This window comes from Silurus meridionalis, chromosome 10 (genome assembly GCF_014805685.1).
Source record: "Silurus meridionalis isolate SWU-2019-XX chromosome 10, ASM1480568v1, whole genome shotgun sequence".
In the NCBI taxonomy this organism is placed as follows: Eukaryota; Metazoa; Chordata; class Actinopteri; order Siluriformes; family Siluridae; genus Silurus; species Silurus meridionalis.
In genome coordinates, this window is record NC_060893.1 from 9,166,533 (window position 1) to 9,187,384 (window position 20,852).

Sequence of the window (20,852 nt, forward strand, 5' to 3'; positions counted from 1 at the left end):
TCGGCTTATTGACTCCTTGGGCAAGGGGGAGAGAATAGCTCAATCTGTTAAGGCATTGGATTATCTATCAGTAGGTCCCCACAAGGTTGTAGGTTCAATCCCTGACACAGACAAGGTAAAAAAAAATTTTATTTTTTTTTTCTAAATCTAATAGTTTTTCTACTTTGTGACATTAAACTGTAAATCTATTTGATAATTTAAAAGACTGCTTTTTTCCTTTGTCTTTTTTGACAGAATGGTTTTTCCTTCTTTTAATGAGTAACATGGTAGTGAAGTATGGAAAAGAAGCCATGTTGGTTCATTAGGCTTATTGACTGTTTGCACAAAGTGGAGAGAATAGCTCAATCTGTTAAGGCATTGGTTTATCTATCAGCAGGTCCCCACAAGGTTGTCGGTTCAATCCCTGACACAGACAAAGTAAAAAAATATCTTTTTTTGTTGTTTTTTTAAATCTAATAGTTTGTCTACTTTGTGACATTAAACTGTAAATCTATTTGATAATTTAAAAGACCTGTTTGCACAAAGGGGAGAGAATAGCTCAATGTGTTAAGGCATTGGTCTATCTATCAGGAGGTCCACACAAGGTTGTAGGTTCAATTTTTTTTTTTTAAATCTAATAGTTTTTCTACTTTGTGACATTAAACTGTAAATCTATTTGATAATTTAAAAGACTGCTTTTTTCCTTTGTCTTTTTTGACAGAATGGTTTTTCCTTCTTTTAATGAGTAACATGGTAGTGAAGTATGGAAAAGAAGCCATGTTGGTTCATTAGGCTTATTGACTGTTTGCACAAAGTGGAGAGAATAGCTCAATCTGTTAAGGCATTGGTTTATCTATCAGCAGGTCCCCACAAGGTTGTCGGTTCAATCCCTGACACAGACAAAGTAAAAAAATATCTTTTTTTGTTGTTTTTTTAAATCTAATAGTTTGTCTACTTTGTGACATTAAACTGTAAATCTATTTGATAATTTAAAAGACCTGTTTGCACAAAGGGGAGAGAATAGCTCAATGTGTTAAGGCATTGGTCTATCTATCAGGAGGTCCACACAAGGTTGTAGGTTCAATTTTTTTTTTTTTAAATCTAATAGTTTTTCTACTTTGTGACATTAAACTGTAAATCTATTTGATAATTTAAAAGACTGCTTTTTTCCTTTGTCTTTTTTGACAGAATGGTTTTTCCTTCTTTTAATGAGTAACATGGTAGTGAAGTATGGAAAAGAAGCCATGTTGGTTCATTAGGCTTATTGACTGCTTGCACAAAGTTACATAGTTTGTCTACTTTGTGACAATAAACTGTAAATCTATTTGATAATTTAAAAGACCCGTTTAAAAGATTGCTTTTTTCCTTTTTTTTTTGCAGCACTAAGATCTAGTAAAACCAACAGCGAAATGAAGCCTTGGTCTGAAGATAAAAACAGGTCATTAGTTATTTTAACTAGAGCAGTTTCTGTGCTATGATGGGGCCTAAAACCTGACTGAATTCTTCAAAGATATTGTTCTCTTGCAGGTGGGAACATAACTGTGCAGCGACAATCTTTTCTAAAATCTTAGACATAAATGGGAGATTTGAAATTGGTCTGTAATTTGATAACGTGTTTGGATCCAGATTAGGTTTTTTAATGAGGGGCTTAATAACTGCTAACTTGAGGGATTTAGGGACGTGACCTAAAGATAGTGAGGAGTTAATAATATTTAGAAGAGGTTCACCAGTTGTATATAACACTTCCTTCAGTAATTTAGTAGGAATGGGATCTAACTGACATGTTGTCGATTTAGCTTTGGTAATAACATTATACAGCTCTTCCTGTCCTATACATGTAAAATAGTGGAGTTGTGGAGGTGAAGGTAACACTGTCTCAGGAGATGCTGTCAGAGGTTGAACTGCCACAATTGTTTTTCTGATGTTTTCTAATTGACTGCTTGCACAAATAGGAGAGAATAGCTCAATCTGTTAAGGCATTGGTTTATCTATCAGCAAGTTTGTAGGTTCAAGCCCTGACACAGACAAGGTAAAAAATGTTTTTTTTTTTTGTTTTTTTTTTAAATCTAATAGTTTGTCTACTTTGTGAGATTAAACTGTAAATCTATTTGATAATTTAAAAGACCTGATTAAAAGATTGCTTTATTACTTTGTCTTTTTTGACAGAATGGTTTTTCCTTCTTTTAATATGAGTTACATGGTAGTGAAGTATGGAAAAGAAGCCATGTTGGTTCATTCGGCTTATTGACTGCTTGCACACAGGGGAGAGAATAGCTCAATCTGTTAATGCATTGGTTTATCTGTCATCAGGTCCCCACAAGGTTGTAGGTTCAACCCCTGACACAGACAAGGTAAAACATGTATTTTTTGTTTGTTTTTTTAAATCTAATAGTTTGTCTACTTTGTGACATTAAACTGTAAATTTATTTGATAATTTAAAAGACCTGTTTAAAAGATTGCTTTTTTCCATTTTCTTTTTTGACAGAATGGTTTTTCCTTCTTTTAATGAGTTACATGGTAGTGAAGTATGGAAAAGAAGCCATGTTGGTTCATTAGGCTTACTGACTGCTTGCAGAAAGTGGGGAGAATAGCTCAATCTGTTAAGGCATTGGTTTATCTATCAGCAGGTCCCCACAAGGTTGTAAGTTCAAGCCCTGACACAGACAAGGTAAAAAATGTTTTTTTTTTTTTTTTTTTAAATCTAATAGTTTGTCTACTTTGTGAGATTAAACTGTAAATCTATTTGATAATTTAAAAGACCTGTTTAAAAGATTGCTTTATTCCTTTGTCATTTTTGACAGAATGGTTTTTCCTTCTTTTAATATGAGTTACATGGTAGTGAAGTATGGAAAAGAAGCCATGTTGGCTTATTGACCTCTTGCACAATGGCGAATGAATAGCCCACTGTGTTAAGCCATTGGTTTATCTATCAGCGGGTCCCCACAAGGTTGTAGGTTCAATCCCTGACACAGATAATGTAAAGAATGTTTTTTTTTTTTTTTTTTTTTTTAAATCTAATAGTTTGTCTTCTTTGTGACATTAAACTGTAAATCTATTTGATAATTTAAAAGACCTGTTTAAAAGATTGCTTTTTTCCTTTGTCTTTTTTGACAGAATGGTTTTTCCTTCTTTTAATGAGTTACATGGTAGTGAAGTATGGAAAAGAAGCCATGTTGGTTCATTAGGCTTATTGACCTCTTGCACAATCGGGAGAAAATAGCTCAATCTGTTAAGGCATTGGTTTATCTGTCATCAGGTCCCCACAAGGTTGTAGGTTCAAGCCCTGACACAGACAAGGTAAAAAATGTTTTTTTGTTTGTTTTTTAAAATCTAATAGTTTGTCTACTTTGTGACATTAAACTGTAAATCTATTTGATAATTTAAAAGACCTGTTTAAAAGATTGCTTTTTCCCTTTGTCTTTTTTGACAGAATGGTTTTTCCTTCTTTTAATGAGTTACATGGTAGTGAAGTATGGAAAAGAAGCCATGTTGGTTCATTAGGCTTATTGATTGCTTGCAGAAAGTGGGGAGAATAGCTCAATATGTTAAGGCATTGGTTTATCTATCAGCAGGTACCCACAACGTTGTAGTTTCAAGCCCTGACACAGACAAGGTAAAAAATGTTTTTTTTTTTTTCCAAATCTAATAGTTTGTCTACTTTGTGAGATTAAACAGTAAATCTATTTGATAATTTAAAAGACCTGATTAAAAGAGTGCTTTATTCCTTTGTCTTTTTTGACAGAATGGTTTTTCCTTCTTTTAATATGAGTTACATGGTATTGAAGTATGGAAAAGAAGCCATGTTGGTTCATTAGGCTTATTGACCTCTTGCACGAAGGAGAGAGAATAGCTCAATGTGTTAAGGCATTGGTTTATCTGTCATCAGGTCCCCACAAGTTTGTAGGTTCAACCCCTGATAATATGAGTTAAATGGTAGTGAAGTATGGAATAGAAGCCATGTTGGTTCATTAGGCTTGTTGACTGCTTGCGCAAAGTGGGGAGAATAGCTCAATCTGTTAAGGCATTGGTTTATCTATCAGCAGGTCCCCACAAGGTTGTAGGTTCAATCCCTGACACAGACAAGGTAAAAAATGTTTTTTCTTTTTTTTTTTTTTTTTAAATCTAATAGTTTGTCTACTTTGTGACAATAAACTGTAAATCTATTTGATAATTTAAAAGACCTGTTTAAAAGATTGCTTTTTTCCTTTGTCTTTTTTGACAGAATGTTTTTTCCTTCTTTTAATGAGTTACATGGTAGTAAAGTATGGAAAAGAAGCCATGTTAGTTCATTAGGCTTATTGACTTCTTGCCCAAACGGGAGAAAGTAGCTCAATGTGTTAAGGCATTGGTTTATCTGTCAGCAGGTTCCCCCAAGGTTGTAGGTTCAAACCCTTACACAGACAAGGTAAAAATGTTTTTTTTTTTTTTTTTTTTTTAAATCTAATAGTTTGTCTACTTTGTGACATTAAACAGTAAATGTATTTGATAATTTAAAAGACCTGTTTAAAAGATTGCTTTTTTCCTGTCCTTTTTGACAGAATGGTTTTTCCTTCTTTTAATATGAGTTACATGGTAGTGAAGTATGGAAAAGAAGCCATGTTGGTTCATTAGGCTTATTGACTGCTTGCAAAAAGGGGAGAGAATTGCTCAATGTGTTAAGGCATCGGTCTAGCCATCAGCAGGTCCCTACAAGGTTGTAGGTTCAAGCCCCAACACAGACAAGGTAAAAAATAGTTTTTTGTTTTTTTTAAAAAATCTAATAGTTTGTCTACTTTGTGACATTAAACTGTAATCTATTTGATAATTAAAAAGAACGGTTTAAAATATTGCTTTTTTCCTTTGTCTTTTTTGACAGAATGGTTTTTCCTACTTTTAATGAGTTACATGGTAGTGAAGTATGGAAAAGAAGCCATGTTGGTTCATTAGGCTTATTGACCTCTTGCACAATGCCGAATGAATAGCCCACTGTGTTAAGGCTTTGGTTTATCTATCAGCAGGTCCCCACAAGGTTGTAGGTTCAAGCCCTTACACAGACAAGGTAAAAAATGTTTTTTTGTTTTTTAAATCTAATAGTTTGTCTACTTTGTGACATTAAACAGTAAATCTATTTGATAATTTAAAAGACCTGTTTAAAAGATTGCTTTTTTCCTTTGTTCTTATTTGACAGAATGGTTTTTCCTACTTTTAATGAGTTACATGGTACTGAAGTATGGAAAAGAAGCCATGTTGGTTCATTAGGCTTATTGACCTCTTGCACATGGCGAGAGAATAGCTCAATGTGTTAACGCGTTTGTTTATCTATCAGTAGGTCCCCACAAGGTTGTAGGTTCAAGCCCTAACACAGACAAGATAAAAAATGTTTTTTTTTTGTTTTTGAAATCTAATAGTTTGTCTACTTTGTGACATTAAACTGTAAATCTATTTTATAATTAAAAAGACCTGTTTAAAAGATTGCTTTTTTCTTTTGTCTTTTTTGACAGAATGGTTTTTCCTACTTTTAATGAGTTACATGATAGTGAAGTATGGAAAAGAAGCCATGTTGGTTCATTAGGCTTATTGACGTCTTGCACAAAGGGGAGAGAATAGCTCAATGTGTTAAGGCATTGGTTTATCTATCAGCAGGTCCCCACAAGGATGTAGATTCAAGCCCTGACACAGACAAGGTATAAAATGGTTTTTTTTTGTTTTTTTTAAATCTAATAGTTTGTCTACTTTGTGACATTAAACAGTAAATCTATTTGATAATTTAAAAGACCTGTTTCACATTTCACATTTAGCTCCTAAACTCTGGAATAGTCTTCCTGACGGTGTTCGGGGCTCAGACACACTCACCCAATTTAAGTGTAGATTAAAAACGTATCTTTTTAGCAAAGCCTACACATAACACACATCACATCATAACCTTGTGCTCCAGAACATCTGATCACATGCACATTATCAACTTGTGCTGTTAATATCATGAACAGCAGCTACGCTAATTCCTCTCCACTGCTTCTCTTTCTCTCCCCATCCCGAGGCATCCTGAGGTTGCTCCAGCTCCAGTCACCTCCCACCTCGTGATGATTACGGACCTTTAAAGAAGTAGATGCCGAACTCACAAACATCCTGAACCATCTAGAGACGTACCAGTGCCATTTGGATCCCGCTACATGTGTGGAGTTTTGACATTGGACCTCCTGGAGTGTTTAAAGGCTCTGGCATGGAGAAGCTGATGCTGGATCTGTGGTGATTACAAATGCTGAGCTTATAAAACTCGGAGCTACTAACCATATAGACTGTTTAAGACTGCAGAAAGAACATTACTTATAATCTTATACTCCAGTAATCATGTTAGTTCTCACTCTCCAGTGTTCTGTATTGTTGAAAGATTTATGATCAAACTCTTGATGTCACCCAGATGAGGATGGGTTCCCCTTTTGAGTCTGGTTCCTCTCAAGGTTTCTTCCTCATAACATCTAAGGGAGTTTTTCCTTGCCACAGTCGCCACGGCTTGCTCATCAGGGACAAATGCACACCATTCACCATCACTGTTGATTTGTGTAAAGCTGCTTTGAGACAATGTCTGTTGTGAAAAGCGCTATACAAATAAACTTGACTTGACTTGACTTGACTGTTTAAAAGATTGCTTTTTTCCTTTATCTTTTTTGACAGAATGGTTTTCCTTCTTTTAATATGAGTTACATGGTAGTGAAGTATGGAAAAGAAGCCATGTTGGTTCATTAGGCTTATTGACCTCTTTTTTTTTTTTTTTTATCTAATAGTTTGTCTACTTTGTGACATTAAACTGTAAATCTATTTGATAATTTAAAAGACCTGTTTAAAAGATTGCTTTTTTCCTTTGTCTTTTTTGACAGAATGGTTTTTCCTTCTTTTAATATGAGTTACATGGTAGTGAAGTATGGAAAAGAAGCCATTTTATCTATCTAAATGTTTTTTTTTTGTTTTTTTTTTAAATCTAATAGTTTGTTTACTTTGTGACATTAAACAGTAAATCTATTTGATAATTTAAAAGACCTGTTTAAAAGATTGCTTCTTTCCTTTGTCTTTTTTGACAGAATGGTTTTTCCTTCTTTTAATGAGTTACATGGTAGTGAAATATGGAAAAGAAGCCATGTTGGTTCATTAGGCTTATTGACTGCTTGCACAAAGTGGAGAGAATAGCTCAATCTGTTAAGGCATTGGTTTATTTATCAGCAGGTCCCCACAAGGTTGTAGGTTCCAGCCCTGATACAGACAAGGTAAAAATGTTTTTTTTTTTTTTTTTTTTAAATCTAATAGTTTGTCTACTTTGTGACATTAAACTGTAAATCTATTTGATAACTAAAAAGACCTGTTTAAAAAATTGCTTTTTTCCTTTGTCTTTTTTGAAAGAATGGTTTGGCCTCCTTTTAATATGAGTTACATGGTAGTGAAGTATGGAAAAGAAGCTATGTTGGTTTATTAGGCTTATTGACTGCTTGAGCAACGGAGAGAGAATAGCTCAATGTGTTAAGGCATTTGTCTATCTATCAGCAGGTCCCTACAAGGTTGTAGGTTGCAGCCTCAACACAGACAAGGTAAAAAATGTTTTTTTTTTTTTTTTTTTTTTTAATCTAATAGTTTGCCTACTTTGTGACACAGACAAGGTAAAAAATGTTTTTTTTTTTTTTTATCTAATAGTTTGTCTACTTTGTGACATTAAACTGTAAATCTATTTGATAATTAAAAAGACCTGTTTTAAAGATTGCTTTTTTCCTTTGTCTTTTTTGACAGAATGGTTTTTCCTTCTTTTAATGAGTTACATAGTTTTGAAGTATGGAAAAGAAGCCATGCTGGTTCATTAGGCTTATTGACTGCTTGCCCAGGACAGATCTGATAGCTCAGTGGGTAAAGCCTAGTTTTTCTGGTCAGCAGGTCCCCACAAGGTTGTGGGTTCAAGCCCCATCATTGGCATGGCAGTCTTTTTATTTCTCTTTTGAAATATAATATTTTGTCTACTTTGTGACATTAAACTGTAAATCGATTTGTTAATTAACGAGACCTGTTCAAAAGATTGCTTTATGTATTTTTTTTTTTTTTAAACGTGTTTGACCTACTTTTAATATGAGTTACATAGTATTGAAGTATGGAAAAGAAGCCATGTTGGTTCATTAGGCTTATTGACTGCTTGCGCAAGACAGATCTGGTAGCTCAGTGGGTAAAGCCTAGGTTTACGGGTCAGCAGGTCCCCACAAGGTTGTGGGTTCAAGCCCCAACATTGGCATGGTAGTATTTTTATTTTTATATATTGAAATATATTAGTTTGTCTTCTTTGTGACATAAATCTGTAAATCGATTTGTTAATAAGAGAGACCTGTTTAAAAGATTGCTTTATTTATGTCTTTTTTTAACTTGTTTGGCCTACTTTTAATGAGTTACATAGTGTTGAAGTATGGAAAAGAAGCCATGCTGGTTCATTAGGCTTATTGACTGCTTGAGCATGACAGATCTGATAGCTCAGTGGGTAACACGTAGGTTTACTGGTCAGCAGGTCCCCACAAGGTTGTGGGTTTAAGCCCCAACATTGGCATGGCAGTATTTTTATTTCTCTTATGAAATATAATATTTTGTCTACTTTGTGACATTAAACTGTAAATCGATTTGTTAATTAACGAGACCTGTTTAAAAGATTGCTTTATGTATTTATCTTTTTTTTTAAACTTGTTTGGCCTAAAGAAGCCATGCTGGTTTATTAGGTTTATCGACTGCTTGTACAAGACAGATCTGATAGCTCAGTGGGTAAAGCGTCTGTTTACTTGTCTGCAGGTCCCCACGAGGATGTGGGTTCAAACCCCAGCATTGACAAGTTAACATTTTTATTTCTCTTTTGAAATATAATAGTTTGTCTACTTTGTGACATTGAACTGTAAATCGATTTGTTAATTAAAGAGACCTGTTTAAAAGACTGCTTTATTTATTTGTCTTTTTTGAAAGACTTGGTTGGGCTACTTTTAATATGAGTTACATGGTGTTGAAGTATGGAACTGAAGCCATGCTGGTTCATTAGGCTTATTGACTGCTTGCACAAGTCAGATCTGATAGCTCAGTGGGTAAGGTGTAGGTTTACCGAACACCTTGGTTGCCTTCCCATGGTTGTGTAATTTCAAGCCCCAGCATTGCTATATTAAGTTTTTATTTCTCTTTTGTGTTGGTTTATTAGGCTTCTTGACTGCTAGCTCAGTGGGTAAGATGTTGGTTTACCAATCAGCAGGTTCCCACAAGGTTGGGGGTACAAGATTAGGCATTGCCAAGGTAAAACTTTTTTTTTTTTTTTTAATCTAATAAGAAAAGTGGTTACAGAGGAGATCCAGGCTCTGGAAAAGACTCTATAGGACTACATTAGTTATGGCAAGATTCCTGGTAAAGGCCAGTGCATGGAGTGCATTGAAAAATCCCCAGAACCACTTCAAGGGAGAGGTTGGGAGGCAGTAAATTTTTTTAGGTTAAAAGCCTTTAATGGATTTTTTTTTTCATATGTTTGTTCAAGGCAACATGTTCAGAAACATTTTAGTTCAAGTTGCTGACAAATAAATGTTAAAGAGATTCAAGATGTCACAGATTCTTGTTTTTGTGAAATTGCCCAAATGTCCAAACTTTTTAGGTGGTTGTACATGGTTGTACATCAAATATCTTCTACTTCTACCTAATATTTATATAGATATATTATATAGAAATATATCTTGCAACACGATTGATCACATGCATGTTCTGTTTTAATTTAAATAGATTCCAGTATGCACGGATGATGGTGTAAATAAACAAACATTCAGACTCTCAGAATTGAAGAGAGTTGAATGTGTTAAACAGGAAGCGAGGTAAGGCTTTTTTACTATTTACTTTCTTTGAAATTGTCTATTCAGACACAAGAGATGATAAAAAAAAAAAAATTAATAATGATAAATAAAAAGAGTTAAATTCTCCCTTTTGAACAACACTTTAGTTATGGTCTGAATTTAATCTTCATCTTCATTAATGTTATACACAGTTATAATTGCATATAAATTGGATAATCTGCAGATAATTTATAATAGTTGGTGGTAAGACAAAATAGGGACGTCCCCACCAGAATAGAAAAACTGGACAAAAATTAAGCTCTCTGAACTTGTATTTCTAAAAAAAAAGATGATTTTTGCGAAACAAAAAATCCAAAAGAGTCGTCTGATTTAAAATTGTGGCCTCAATGTATTTAGAAATCGCTGTCCCCACGAGTAATCACCCAGTCAGGAGTCCAAACCATGTAGCAAAAACAAGTATGTGTGTGTGTGAGAGAGAGAGAGTTAGTATGCTCTTAGATTTGTATTGCATTACAACATTTGACCTTATACATGGCGACTTTAACTTACACAAATGAGCAGGGCCAGCTCAAGGGCCCAGCAGTGACAGTTGGGATCTAACAACCTTCCAATCAGAACCCTACATCTTAACCACAGCATTAGTCTTTCTTTCATTCTTTTATTCTTTCATTCTTTCATTCTTTCTTTCTCACACTCTTTTTCTCTCTCTCATTTTAATAAAGAACAGAATCTGAGTGCAAGTAAACAAATGTACATGCTTATTCAATTTGGGCTTTTGGGGGATTTTAAGTTAAAGTTTGAGAAACAATTTATGAGTTACGATGTCCCTGATTCAATCATAGTTTGAATAGGCTCCAGAATAATGAACAGTTTCAGGTTACAGATGACAGATGAGTGTTAAATTTTTTTTTTTCACTTTAAGAAAAAACTTTAAAAAGAAATTTTCCCACTGTGGGACGAATAAAGGTTTATCTTATCTTAAAACTTCATTTATGTATTTACTCTAGGCCCAAAGCTTACAGATTGGAGGAAATATTATGGTAACAGATGGGCATTCATTCTTCATAGCTATTATTTTTAAAATCCGTTTAAGAACCTATTTAGTAGAGTACTGGAATTGAGATGGTGATATAACCTGTCCTGTGGTCTCTGGCAGGGCACCATGCTCATACACACACAATGGCACATTCACTGACACTTATGGGAAATTTTGAGAGTCTGACTTCTATTTGTTGTGTGCTGCCTAAACTTCAAATGTTATAATTTCTTTCTAAAACATGCTTTTTAAAGTTATATTAAAACTGCTACTTTTCTACTATGCAGCCTTGCAGACTTTGGATTTTACTTCAATTGCAAGATGTGGAAACAGTTGTAATAATCGTTGAATCAGTGCTTCTGGAAAAACCCTAAATATTCTTCAGAATATTTAAGATTCAGTTGCCAGAATATACACCCCTATAATTACTTTTTTACTGTTACTGAGTAAATTCAAGCTTCTGCTGATTATGTTCAAAACCCTGCATGATCTCCCATGGAGCTTTCTCATCCTTACACTACAACTCACCCGCTCAGATCCTGTGGTACAGAACCTGGAACATCTGTTCATCTCAAGACAACTATTCACAATCATGTTTAACACATTATGTTATTCTTGATATTTCATTGTGTGACTGATCAGAATCCTGCTATCTGCTGTTAACCAAAAAAAAACAGGGGAGTGGTATTTCTTCTCCATAATCTTTCAGTAAATTGTAAGGCTTATAAAATGTCAAATCAAAACTGTTTTGTACACAGATCAAAATATTCCACTTGTACTGTTATCTGTGGTCATACTCTCATTAAGTATCACCTTCACTCTTCTCAGCAGGGTCAAACCCTGCAACACTGCCACACAGATTTTCTGTGCAAGGATCAGCATTCAAATAAGGCCACTAAAGCTCTTTAACTGCTTTTCTATTCTTGGAACACCACGTTGAATAAGAGTTGATTTTAGCCCTGAAGGAAACAAACCTACTGTGAGTGTCCCATTGGAGTGAAGACATAATACACTACTATGCTCGGAAACTTGATGTGTGTTGAAGGTGCCTTAGACATGCAGTCATGATTGTATCTATAAAAAGTATAGTGACTGACCAAGAATACAATATTATACAAAGGGACACTTTATTACTACAAATGTATACAACACTGCACATCGATTGAAAGACAATATTTGTTAATACACCCAAACTGAAATTATAATTAAGATTAAAACATTTCATTAAATAAATTACTCTTTTTACGAGTACATCAGCAACTCCACCACAAACAAATTCTACATTACATAGTAAAATGGCTCAAAATAAGAAAGTGTCACACAGTGTAGTCAAGTCAATGATCCTAAATAGCTTAAAGCGCGAAAAGATTTTGCCTAATACCTATGCCTAATGCATCTGTGTAAACGGTGTAAGCTCAGCAGAGCAGAAATTTCACATAGATTTGCCACTTCTACAGCAGAAAAAGAGCATGGCTCTTAGAGCAAAATACAGGACACGGCTCAGCTAATTATAGTATTCTTTAACCCTCCCACATGCTTTAAACATTCAACCAAATAATAATGTAGTTTCTAAGTAAGCAATACAGCTGTTCATCTACACAAAATGCGTTGTAACAGAAACTTTGGCAAAATGCAAAAAGCATACCCTCTTCCACCAAAAGGTAAAATATGTACAGGTCACAGTTAAGTATTGTTTTGTGTACACCTAATAAATTACTACTTCTGCAAATGTATAGCTGATCCACTATCTGATTTTGAGGAAGTGGTATGCTGCTGAACACTCTAGGCAGAAAAATTGGCCCAAACTTAACATTAACTGCTGTGATAATCCATATTACTCCAGTAATATAATTAATATAAATACCTGAAATAATGACAGTTCTAGGATTGGTTCTATATTATGATTCTTACTTATCTGGTCTGCAGCATGTTGCATGACCAGATAGTCAAGCACTGCCTTTTAGTGTTCATAGTGACCAGTCAGTACCACAAGACATTATCACATTTTGCTGAAAAGCATACTCCATTATCCATTAGCAATCAGTTTTCAGCTCATCTCAGCAGAGTTTTGCAATATGTGTGATTTTGTTGCAGTTGACTGTGAGTCCAGTATTACCAGTTGATTGGGGAAAGGCCTGGGGGAAGCAGTTGTTTTTGCTTTTGACACCTGGCCATTATCACCACCATCAGTTCGGTTTGTCAGGGAGAGAAACTGGATGTCTGACTGAACATTGGCAACTGTGTGGCGCCTTATTCCTCCAGTCCTCTCCAAATATGCCTCGCCTTCCTGCTCCACAAGAGGCGTCAACGATTCTGCAGCAAAATGTGTGATTGTGATCTCTGGCTGGCCAAAGTGAGGTGCACTCTCCAAAGTAGAGTTTTCCGAATGACACTCTGGTGCAAGAGTAGAAAGGGCTGGTTATTATGTCAGTATGAATATGGCATGTAATTGTAATAATCTAAAGCAAGAATGTAAAACATACAACCCACAGGCTGGAGCCAGTCTGGAAAAGGTTCTAATCTAGCTCACTAAATAAACTGAGAATTGTGCACCATAATACAATTGAAAGATAAACAATAAATAATTTCTGTTATTCCACTAAATTAGAGCACTAATCATAGGACTACTACTACTACTACTATCAGCTACTGAAAAAAATGTATACATTTTTTCATTATTGAAGAACTGTATACAATTGTATACAACTGTTTAAAGTTATACAATTGTATACAATTCTTCATTAGGAAGCTACTGTAAAATTTTACAGTATAGCCAAATCACTCCTCAAAAGTTATGTTCACGTAATATAATGTTAGTTGCCTATAATTATCATTTGAATTTCTCTAATGAATTTAATCCTGTTCATTTGCTTTGTCTGTATGTACATTTGAATAGGAAAAACTTGCTTATTTTATGCAGTTATTCAATTCGTCAATCGTATGGAAAGAACACAATAAAAGAAATTATGCAGATTCAAATTAAGAGCTTCGGGAAACATTTTTATCTAGGTGACTCTAAAAGTGACATTGTTGTACCAGAAACTATGATCTCCTGGGGAATTTCACACACAACAGTCTCTAGAGTTTACACAGAATGATACAAAGAAAAAACAAGAAAAGCCCTGTGAGCAGAGGGCCTGCAGGCTGACAGGCAGTCAAATGAACAGGTGAAGCTAAGAAAAAAAAAAAAAAATCACCTGAACATTTGCCAGTCAGCTGTCCAGATTGGGTGATTCTGTGCCCATGATTCCTGTCCTTGTCTGACAGTGGCACAACCTGTTGGGGTCTTCTACTATTGTATCTTATCCAACACAATGTTTTATGTGTTGTGCAATCTGATTATGCTTTTTGGATTGCAAAGGTTGTAAACAGTGTTTGTAAAGAGGGTAAACATCTTCTAAAATACTCAAACCAGCCAATCTTGGCCCAGATCTGAATGGCTTTTTTGCCTTGCATTTCTGCCACATGATTAGCTGATTAGATTGTATAAATGTAAATGTGCATGTACACAATGAGTGGTCAATTCATTTGAGAATTCAAATTGTTAATGAACGTATTTGTTGTTTAAGTGTTATTGATTTATTAAACAGATTTTTTTGGTCCTGCCAACTTGATACCTGAGGTGTAGCCTGTGGGGTGTGGCATGTAACACCCCTGGAATAATGTAAGATCTTACCTGAATTTGAATTCCTGTAGAGGTAGTTACTCAGGTAAGGTGAAATCACCATATCCACTAGTCGCTCTAGAAGGTAGTACTGTTTACTAGGCCCACTAGGCTCATGAATGCCCTGTGATAAATATAGTAACTGAGTGCTACATTGTACATTTGTGCAATGTGTGTGCATGTGGGCATACATATGTGAGTTGACATTTATTTTTTAATTCTCTTTAGAGTGCATATGGCATTTGAACACAGTTTTATTTAAATACATTTAAATGAAACAATGAGCCACCATCACATAAATATTCAGCAGAACACTAAAATATATGAATGTCTTTAAATAAAGTGCGGAACAATATAATAAAATTCCCACCTGCAGTATGAGAAGCATCTGCACTATGGCAGGAGGGTATGAGGTGGTATGCAACATGTTCTCTAGAGAAAGCTTCAGCAAGACTTGGTCCCTAAAACCCAGCAGAGCCATCTGTCTCACAGTCAGTTCCTGACCCTGTGAGCATGCATGCCCGCACAGGCACGCGCACACACACACACACACGCACACGCACACGCACACGCACACGCACACGCACACACACACACACACACACAATCACCACATTGTCTATGGACTAGGTCTGGCTAACAGCATTTTTAGTAAATGACACTACTCAGTTACCTGTACAGGATAGAATATGGCTTGAAGAGTTGGCAGGATCTCTGTGAAAAAATGTATCCACATCTCAGACAAAACCTGGAGACAGTTTTCTTCTGGAAAGTACAAAAAAAAAAAAACCAGAAGAGAATCTTATCTTATATTTAGCATACTACTCCACAATAACTTGTTCAAACTAGATATACCTGAGTCAGAAAAATACATTCACCACCATACAATATTTCTAAAATATAAAAAATAATCTTTTGACCTGCTATATTCAAATGGCTTGATAAACATTATAACAACACCTGTACATAGTTCAGTACTGACCCTCATGAAGCTGGATTTTCTCCAATATATGTGCCAGTCCTTTGTTCAAAAGTTGATCCTATGTAAAATTAAAATAAAATAATGTTAAAGGTTTTTTTTTTTTTTAAGTAAACATATATAAAAAAATCAGTCATTATTTACACTATTTTTTATAATTTTTATTATACAGCAATACCATTTTCCAAACTATATCTGGAGTAGTCTAACAAGTAATCAACTTTTCAAAAGGTTGGAGACAATGTTGGAGCACCATACACAAAGTTTCAAGATGCTTTGTATCTTATTTATATGTCCATCTTAAATTTAAAAGCATGTTTCCCTTAGGGTTCAAATCTGGAGACTGAGATAGCATTGCAAAACATTAATATTATGTTTCTGGAGCCATCTTTTGCATGATATTTATGCAAATTTGAGGTTATTTTATTTGATAGCATGCTTGAAACACTTTTACTTGTGTGACTCTAACACATAGTTCACAGTGTGGTTCTATTCATATCTATTAATGCTATCGGTGTGATCTTTTTGGGTTGTTCTCAAAAAGGGCTTTTTTTGTGTTACAGTTCCAGAGAATGTGTTATTATGCATGTGTTTCTCTTTGGTGATTGTGAAACTCAAAAACCATAGAAAAATGTAAATTGTGTCATTCAGAAACTATGTACCTGACTATTTTTTTACTATACCCTTCACTGTATAGGGCAGATCAATATGGCTAATGTCCTCCTTCAGGCAAATTGAAAAACTAACTTTTACATTTTTTTATTGAATATCCTTGATACTTAAGGTATTTCATACAAACAGATTTTTTTTTTTACATTTTTTTAAATGTATAATACTTTGTAGTATTTTTACTAAAATGTACAAAATATTAAATACTAAAATTATGCTATCAATTAGTATTAATTTTGCTGTGCTGTTTTTTTAAAAATACTATTATAAACAATTCTGAGAGGAATAATTGTTTTAGAGGAAACAATATTAATTTTTATATTTAAATTTTGTGTTATAACTATTGAAGGCAAACATTTCAACTTTTTTCATGTGAACCTTTCAGTTCATTATCAAAAGAAATAACATGTTCCACCTGAAAGTATTCTGTAATGAAGGAACCCAGTTCTGTTCTTTGAAGCCACCTGAGAACACACGGATATAACAGAGCGATATGAGCAGAAAATCCATAATGTCCTGTCACAATTAAGCTTGCACTACAAAATGAAAAAAGAACATGATACATTAACATTAAAAACGAAATTTAATATTTCAGTGCAGATATGACATTTATTGTTTATTTTTGCCCACCTGATGCTTTCATTCAGACTATACAGCTCATTGGCTTGTAGCCCTCCTTCTTGAAATACTTTGATGACAGCAGTTTGGACACTGAAAAGAACATCAAGTGAATCAGCTTCTAGATCCAAATGTGCTCTCACTACACCCTTTTAATATGGAAATTTCAGCACGCAACAAGCAGTCAAAATTGCACAGTCATGCATTGATAATAGGCAGAACTTCCTCAAGAAATGTTCCACATTCCTTCACAAATCCTTTCTGTCTAAATGAGGATGTGTATTTCCGTCTCTAAAGCCACCATACCCTTCATTTTCAGCCCTATACCCCTAAACAAGTGAATAACATCCTGCTCACCATTTCCTGAGTGTGTGGCAGCAGTAGCCCTGTTTCCAGACAGATACAAAGAGGGCAAAAAGCATAATAGACTAATTGTTTTTTCCACGTACATGTGCCCAGTCAGCATTCATCCAATTGTACATTTTTATAGCATATGCAAACTATGAAACGATACAACTAAAGGTGTAAGGTTTTTAGTATGACCATGTGTCTTTAGCAGTGATATAACTCTACTAAAGTTCAATCAGAAGCTAGGTGTGTTTAGTCAAAGAGGAATTTTGACTAAAAAAGAGGAATTTTTATTAAAAAAGGTTTTATATATTTTGCAAGAAGCACACAAATTGAGGAAGAATTTACTTTCACTGTTTCACTGTTGCATATGTCCTCTGAGCTGTGATATGCAATGTAACAAAAAGTTAATTTTAAGTAATTGTCCTTACAACCTCCTGAATGTGTTTCACCTGGCTAAGACAGGAATAGTTTTGGTGTCTCATGGTCAACAAACAGCTTGTTGTGACAGTATTCAGCAGTGAAGCTACAGGAACATACAGGAAACTCAAAATAGAGTAGTCTAAAAAAATTGGCTCTAGTTGTTCAAAAATAGTGGCACAGAGGTTTGATCGCTTATCTAACTTTTGACCACGAGTATTCTCTGTTCATCAGCGTCAAATACACTTTAAGTAGGCAAAAAAAAAGTTAGCAGAATTAATGAGTTCATGTGAGCCACAACACATTCATCATGTTCATATGGTGATGCATAAGGCAATAATTTTTTCACCTCTTGGTTGACATTTGCAGCAACACTCCAACCCAGGGCTGTTTCTAGTTTGCTCTTCTGTAGAACCCAGTTAAAATTCTTACAATTTTGAGACATTTTGGAAAAAATAGAGCTGCTGCGTATACTAGTCCTTCGTGATTATTCACAGTAGGCAAAAGGTAATAAACACAAACCATAAATGAAAGAATGGCAATAGTGGTGCTGACCAATTTTATGTATAGTTTACTGTAACAACACAAGAGCCTGCAATGAAGCCTGTTTGGAGCTTGGATGTGCACAAAATGTGCATGTATTATACTGACAACAAAATATAAACTCTTGCATGCTTTATATATTTTAAATCCCTACATTAAAACAATAGCCTTGTAAAATCTGAATAATTATGTCTCACTTGTAACTCTGTATATTATGACAATATTACAATAATCAGTCAAATGTATATATAGAAAGTACTTTGTTTATTTTATGTTTTAAGGTTCACAGAATCTGGTTAAATTTTAATCTTCAGGTGTTTTATTTAAAGGACAAAAATAAATAAAAATCATTCAGTATTACATGAAGCAAATTCCAAAGTCCTTTATACATTATTAGGATGTTTATGTATCTGCAGAAGCTTACACCCACCTATTCCAGATACTTGCATTGGAGAGTTGTAGAGATGGTGAACTAGCGTGAAAGCGGGCGAGGTCTGACAGCACTGGTGAGCTCATAAAGCGTGGACGCCGAAAAGATCCCATCACACACTAGACTGTGAAGGCCACCAGGTTACAGTAGAACACTAGTGGATTCAAATAAGCTCAAGTCAGCTTGTACTTCCTCTGTAGAAAGTAACTCACGTGAGAGAATTCAGTACAGAAACGGTTAGAGTTGTTTGTGCTGTATTTATCTGTGGTGACTCACAAAGATATATATGTATGTCATACTGAAAGCCACATACAGCGCCTAAAACAGCCGAGCTCACTTCCTTTAGTTTGAACTCTTCCTGCCTAACCCCTGCACGATGATGTGCCAGCATGTCTGGCGTATATTTATACAGTATCGTTTTTCATTTTATTCAAGTAATGAACATTAGTGGTCTGTTACAGAATTCCGATGCTGCTGATGCATGCGAATATGACAGCTGTCTCCTTCATGTCATCCCTCCCTCATCAACCCTTGCTCGCATATTTAATGAATGTGTTGTACATTTCTGACTCAGGCCATACTGCTCACACATATCCAGGCAGCACTCCACCCCAGCACACTCAATCCTACGCACATCTGATACCAGATTCAACAGTCTAAAAAAGTTTGACAATACTGTGCCAAAATGCTAAATGTAACTGAATAAGAAAAGAAATATTTCCAGGATATATGGATTTTGTAGTGAATAACTAGCTAAAAAATTATATAGTACATTGGAACTTTGTTTAAAAAACAAACCTAAAGACTAGAATCCACTTTCCAAGAAGCCAGTTTCCTTTAACTGTACTCAACCTGATGTATTACACAGCTTAAGTAAAGGCATAACAAGAAGACTGTAAACGAAAAAGACACTCTTGCTTGCCATCTGGTAAACATGGGCATATAAGCTTGGCAGGATTATGCCCTGTTCTGTTGATTCATGAGCAGCCTTTAGGCTTTTGGAAACACACTATAATGATAGCTTTCCAATGAAAAGGCATGATATCCATCCACATGATATTATATTACAGACCTCCATTTATTTTGCATTCCCTCCAGACCCCAGTCATGAGGTACAACTTATAGTTTGTTTACATCTGGGCCTTTACTGTGTTGAGGCAGTTTAGATAGAGTGTTTTTAACTTTTTTAAGCTTATGAATATACTGTCATGAGAAGACCTTCATGAGGGTTAAACCAGTTAATGAAATTAAACCCATAGGTCCAATAACTGAGCAGGGACTTGATTAGATCATGTCATGATTAGCTTAGCTCACATGAAAGCAACAGTAATATTTGAGGGAACTGTGAGATTTGAATAGGATTCAGAAAACAAACCATTCATGCTTTCCTGCAAACGAAAAAATAATAATAACAATATTGGTTTCATTTTCCTGCTGAAAAATCCAGGATAGGCTGACCAGCTACCAGCTGCCAAAACACAGGAAAAGCTGGTCAAACTGGTAGGCTATCCTTGCCAGATGATAATTCTGGTAGATAGAAACATTGTGTGAATTACTGCTACTAATGCAATATTATAGACTAATTATTTCAAGAAATGTTATCTTACTATATTATGCGAGGTAGAGAAAAAAAAACACAAAAATTTGTTGTTAGGGCTGGTCAAGTAATCAGGAAAGTGGAAAATTACCTGGTTTACCTGTTTGACCAGCTTAGTTTTGGATGAAGTTTGAATAAGCTGGACTATTCAGGAGAGTACAGTTACAGTCGTACAGTACCACTCATAACTATAACGCCCACTTAGACTTTTCTCTATATTACGGTTCATGAAGTTATAGAAAGTACTCATGACTTTTTAAGTGTTAACTCGTAGCTGAGATCAACATCAGTGCTGACTTTCTCAGACTTGGAGCATCACGGCATTCTCTTTAAGTTGGCAAAACAAATAGAGCAACAGCAGCATCTCACTTTCCTTCAACTTTTCAACGATGACACAATTATTCACAACGAAAATGATGATCATGTTTGCTACTAAGAAATGCCACTGCATCTCGGACAATGTAGCTGCCTGCACGCACGCGCACGCACGCACGCACACGCACACACTCACCGAGCCTTGTTCGCAGCTTGAATAAAGTTGTCTCAGGGTTTCTCACACATTCCTCTCTTAGATCCTGCAGAAAGACGCAAGTGTCCGTCAAAACATTAAAAATACGGCCGCTAAAGCAGTAAAGACTGAAAGACTGAATGCAAGACGATTAAGTGAACTAGCTTTGTGTGTGTGTGTGTGTGTGTGTGTGGGAGGAGTTAGTGTGTCACACACTACTGCTTCACTTGATCCGCACACAAGTGGCAC

General features: G+C 35.1%; 1 protein-coding gene across 2 annotated transcripts; it reads right to left on the reverse strand.

Annotated features, from left to right (window-relative positions):
• Nucleotides 1-11,937: 11,937 nt before the first annotated feature.
• On the reverse strand, nt 11,938-20,803 carry prr5l (proline rich 5 like). Of its 2 annotated transcripts, none has more exons than XM_046859836.1 (9): nt 20,607-20,803; nt 18,499-18,652; nt 16,770-16,850; nt 16,555-16,603; nt 15,474-15,531; nt 15,165-15,205; nt 14,862-14,996; nt 14,504-14,615; nt 11,938-13,221 (listed from the first exon to the last, which is right to left on the reverse strand). In XM_046859836.1, the coding sequence occupies exons 2-9, from the start codon at nt 18,609-18,611 to the stop codon at nt 12,875-12,877; spliced, it is 936 nt and encodes a 311-aa protein (XP_046715792.1). In that variant the 5' UTR covers nt 18,612-18,652; nt 20,607-20,803; the 3' UTR covers nt 11,938-12,874. The 2 variants fall into 2 exon arrangements, with proteins under 2 accessions (XP_046715792.1, XP_046715791.1); XM_046859835.1 differs by having other exon boundaries at nt 15,165-15,256.
• Nucleotides 20,804-20,852: the final 49 nt, after the last annotated feature.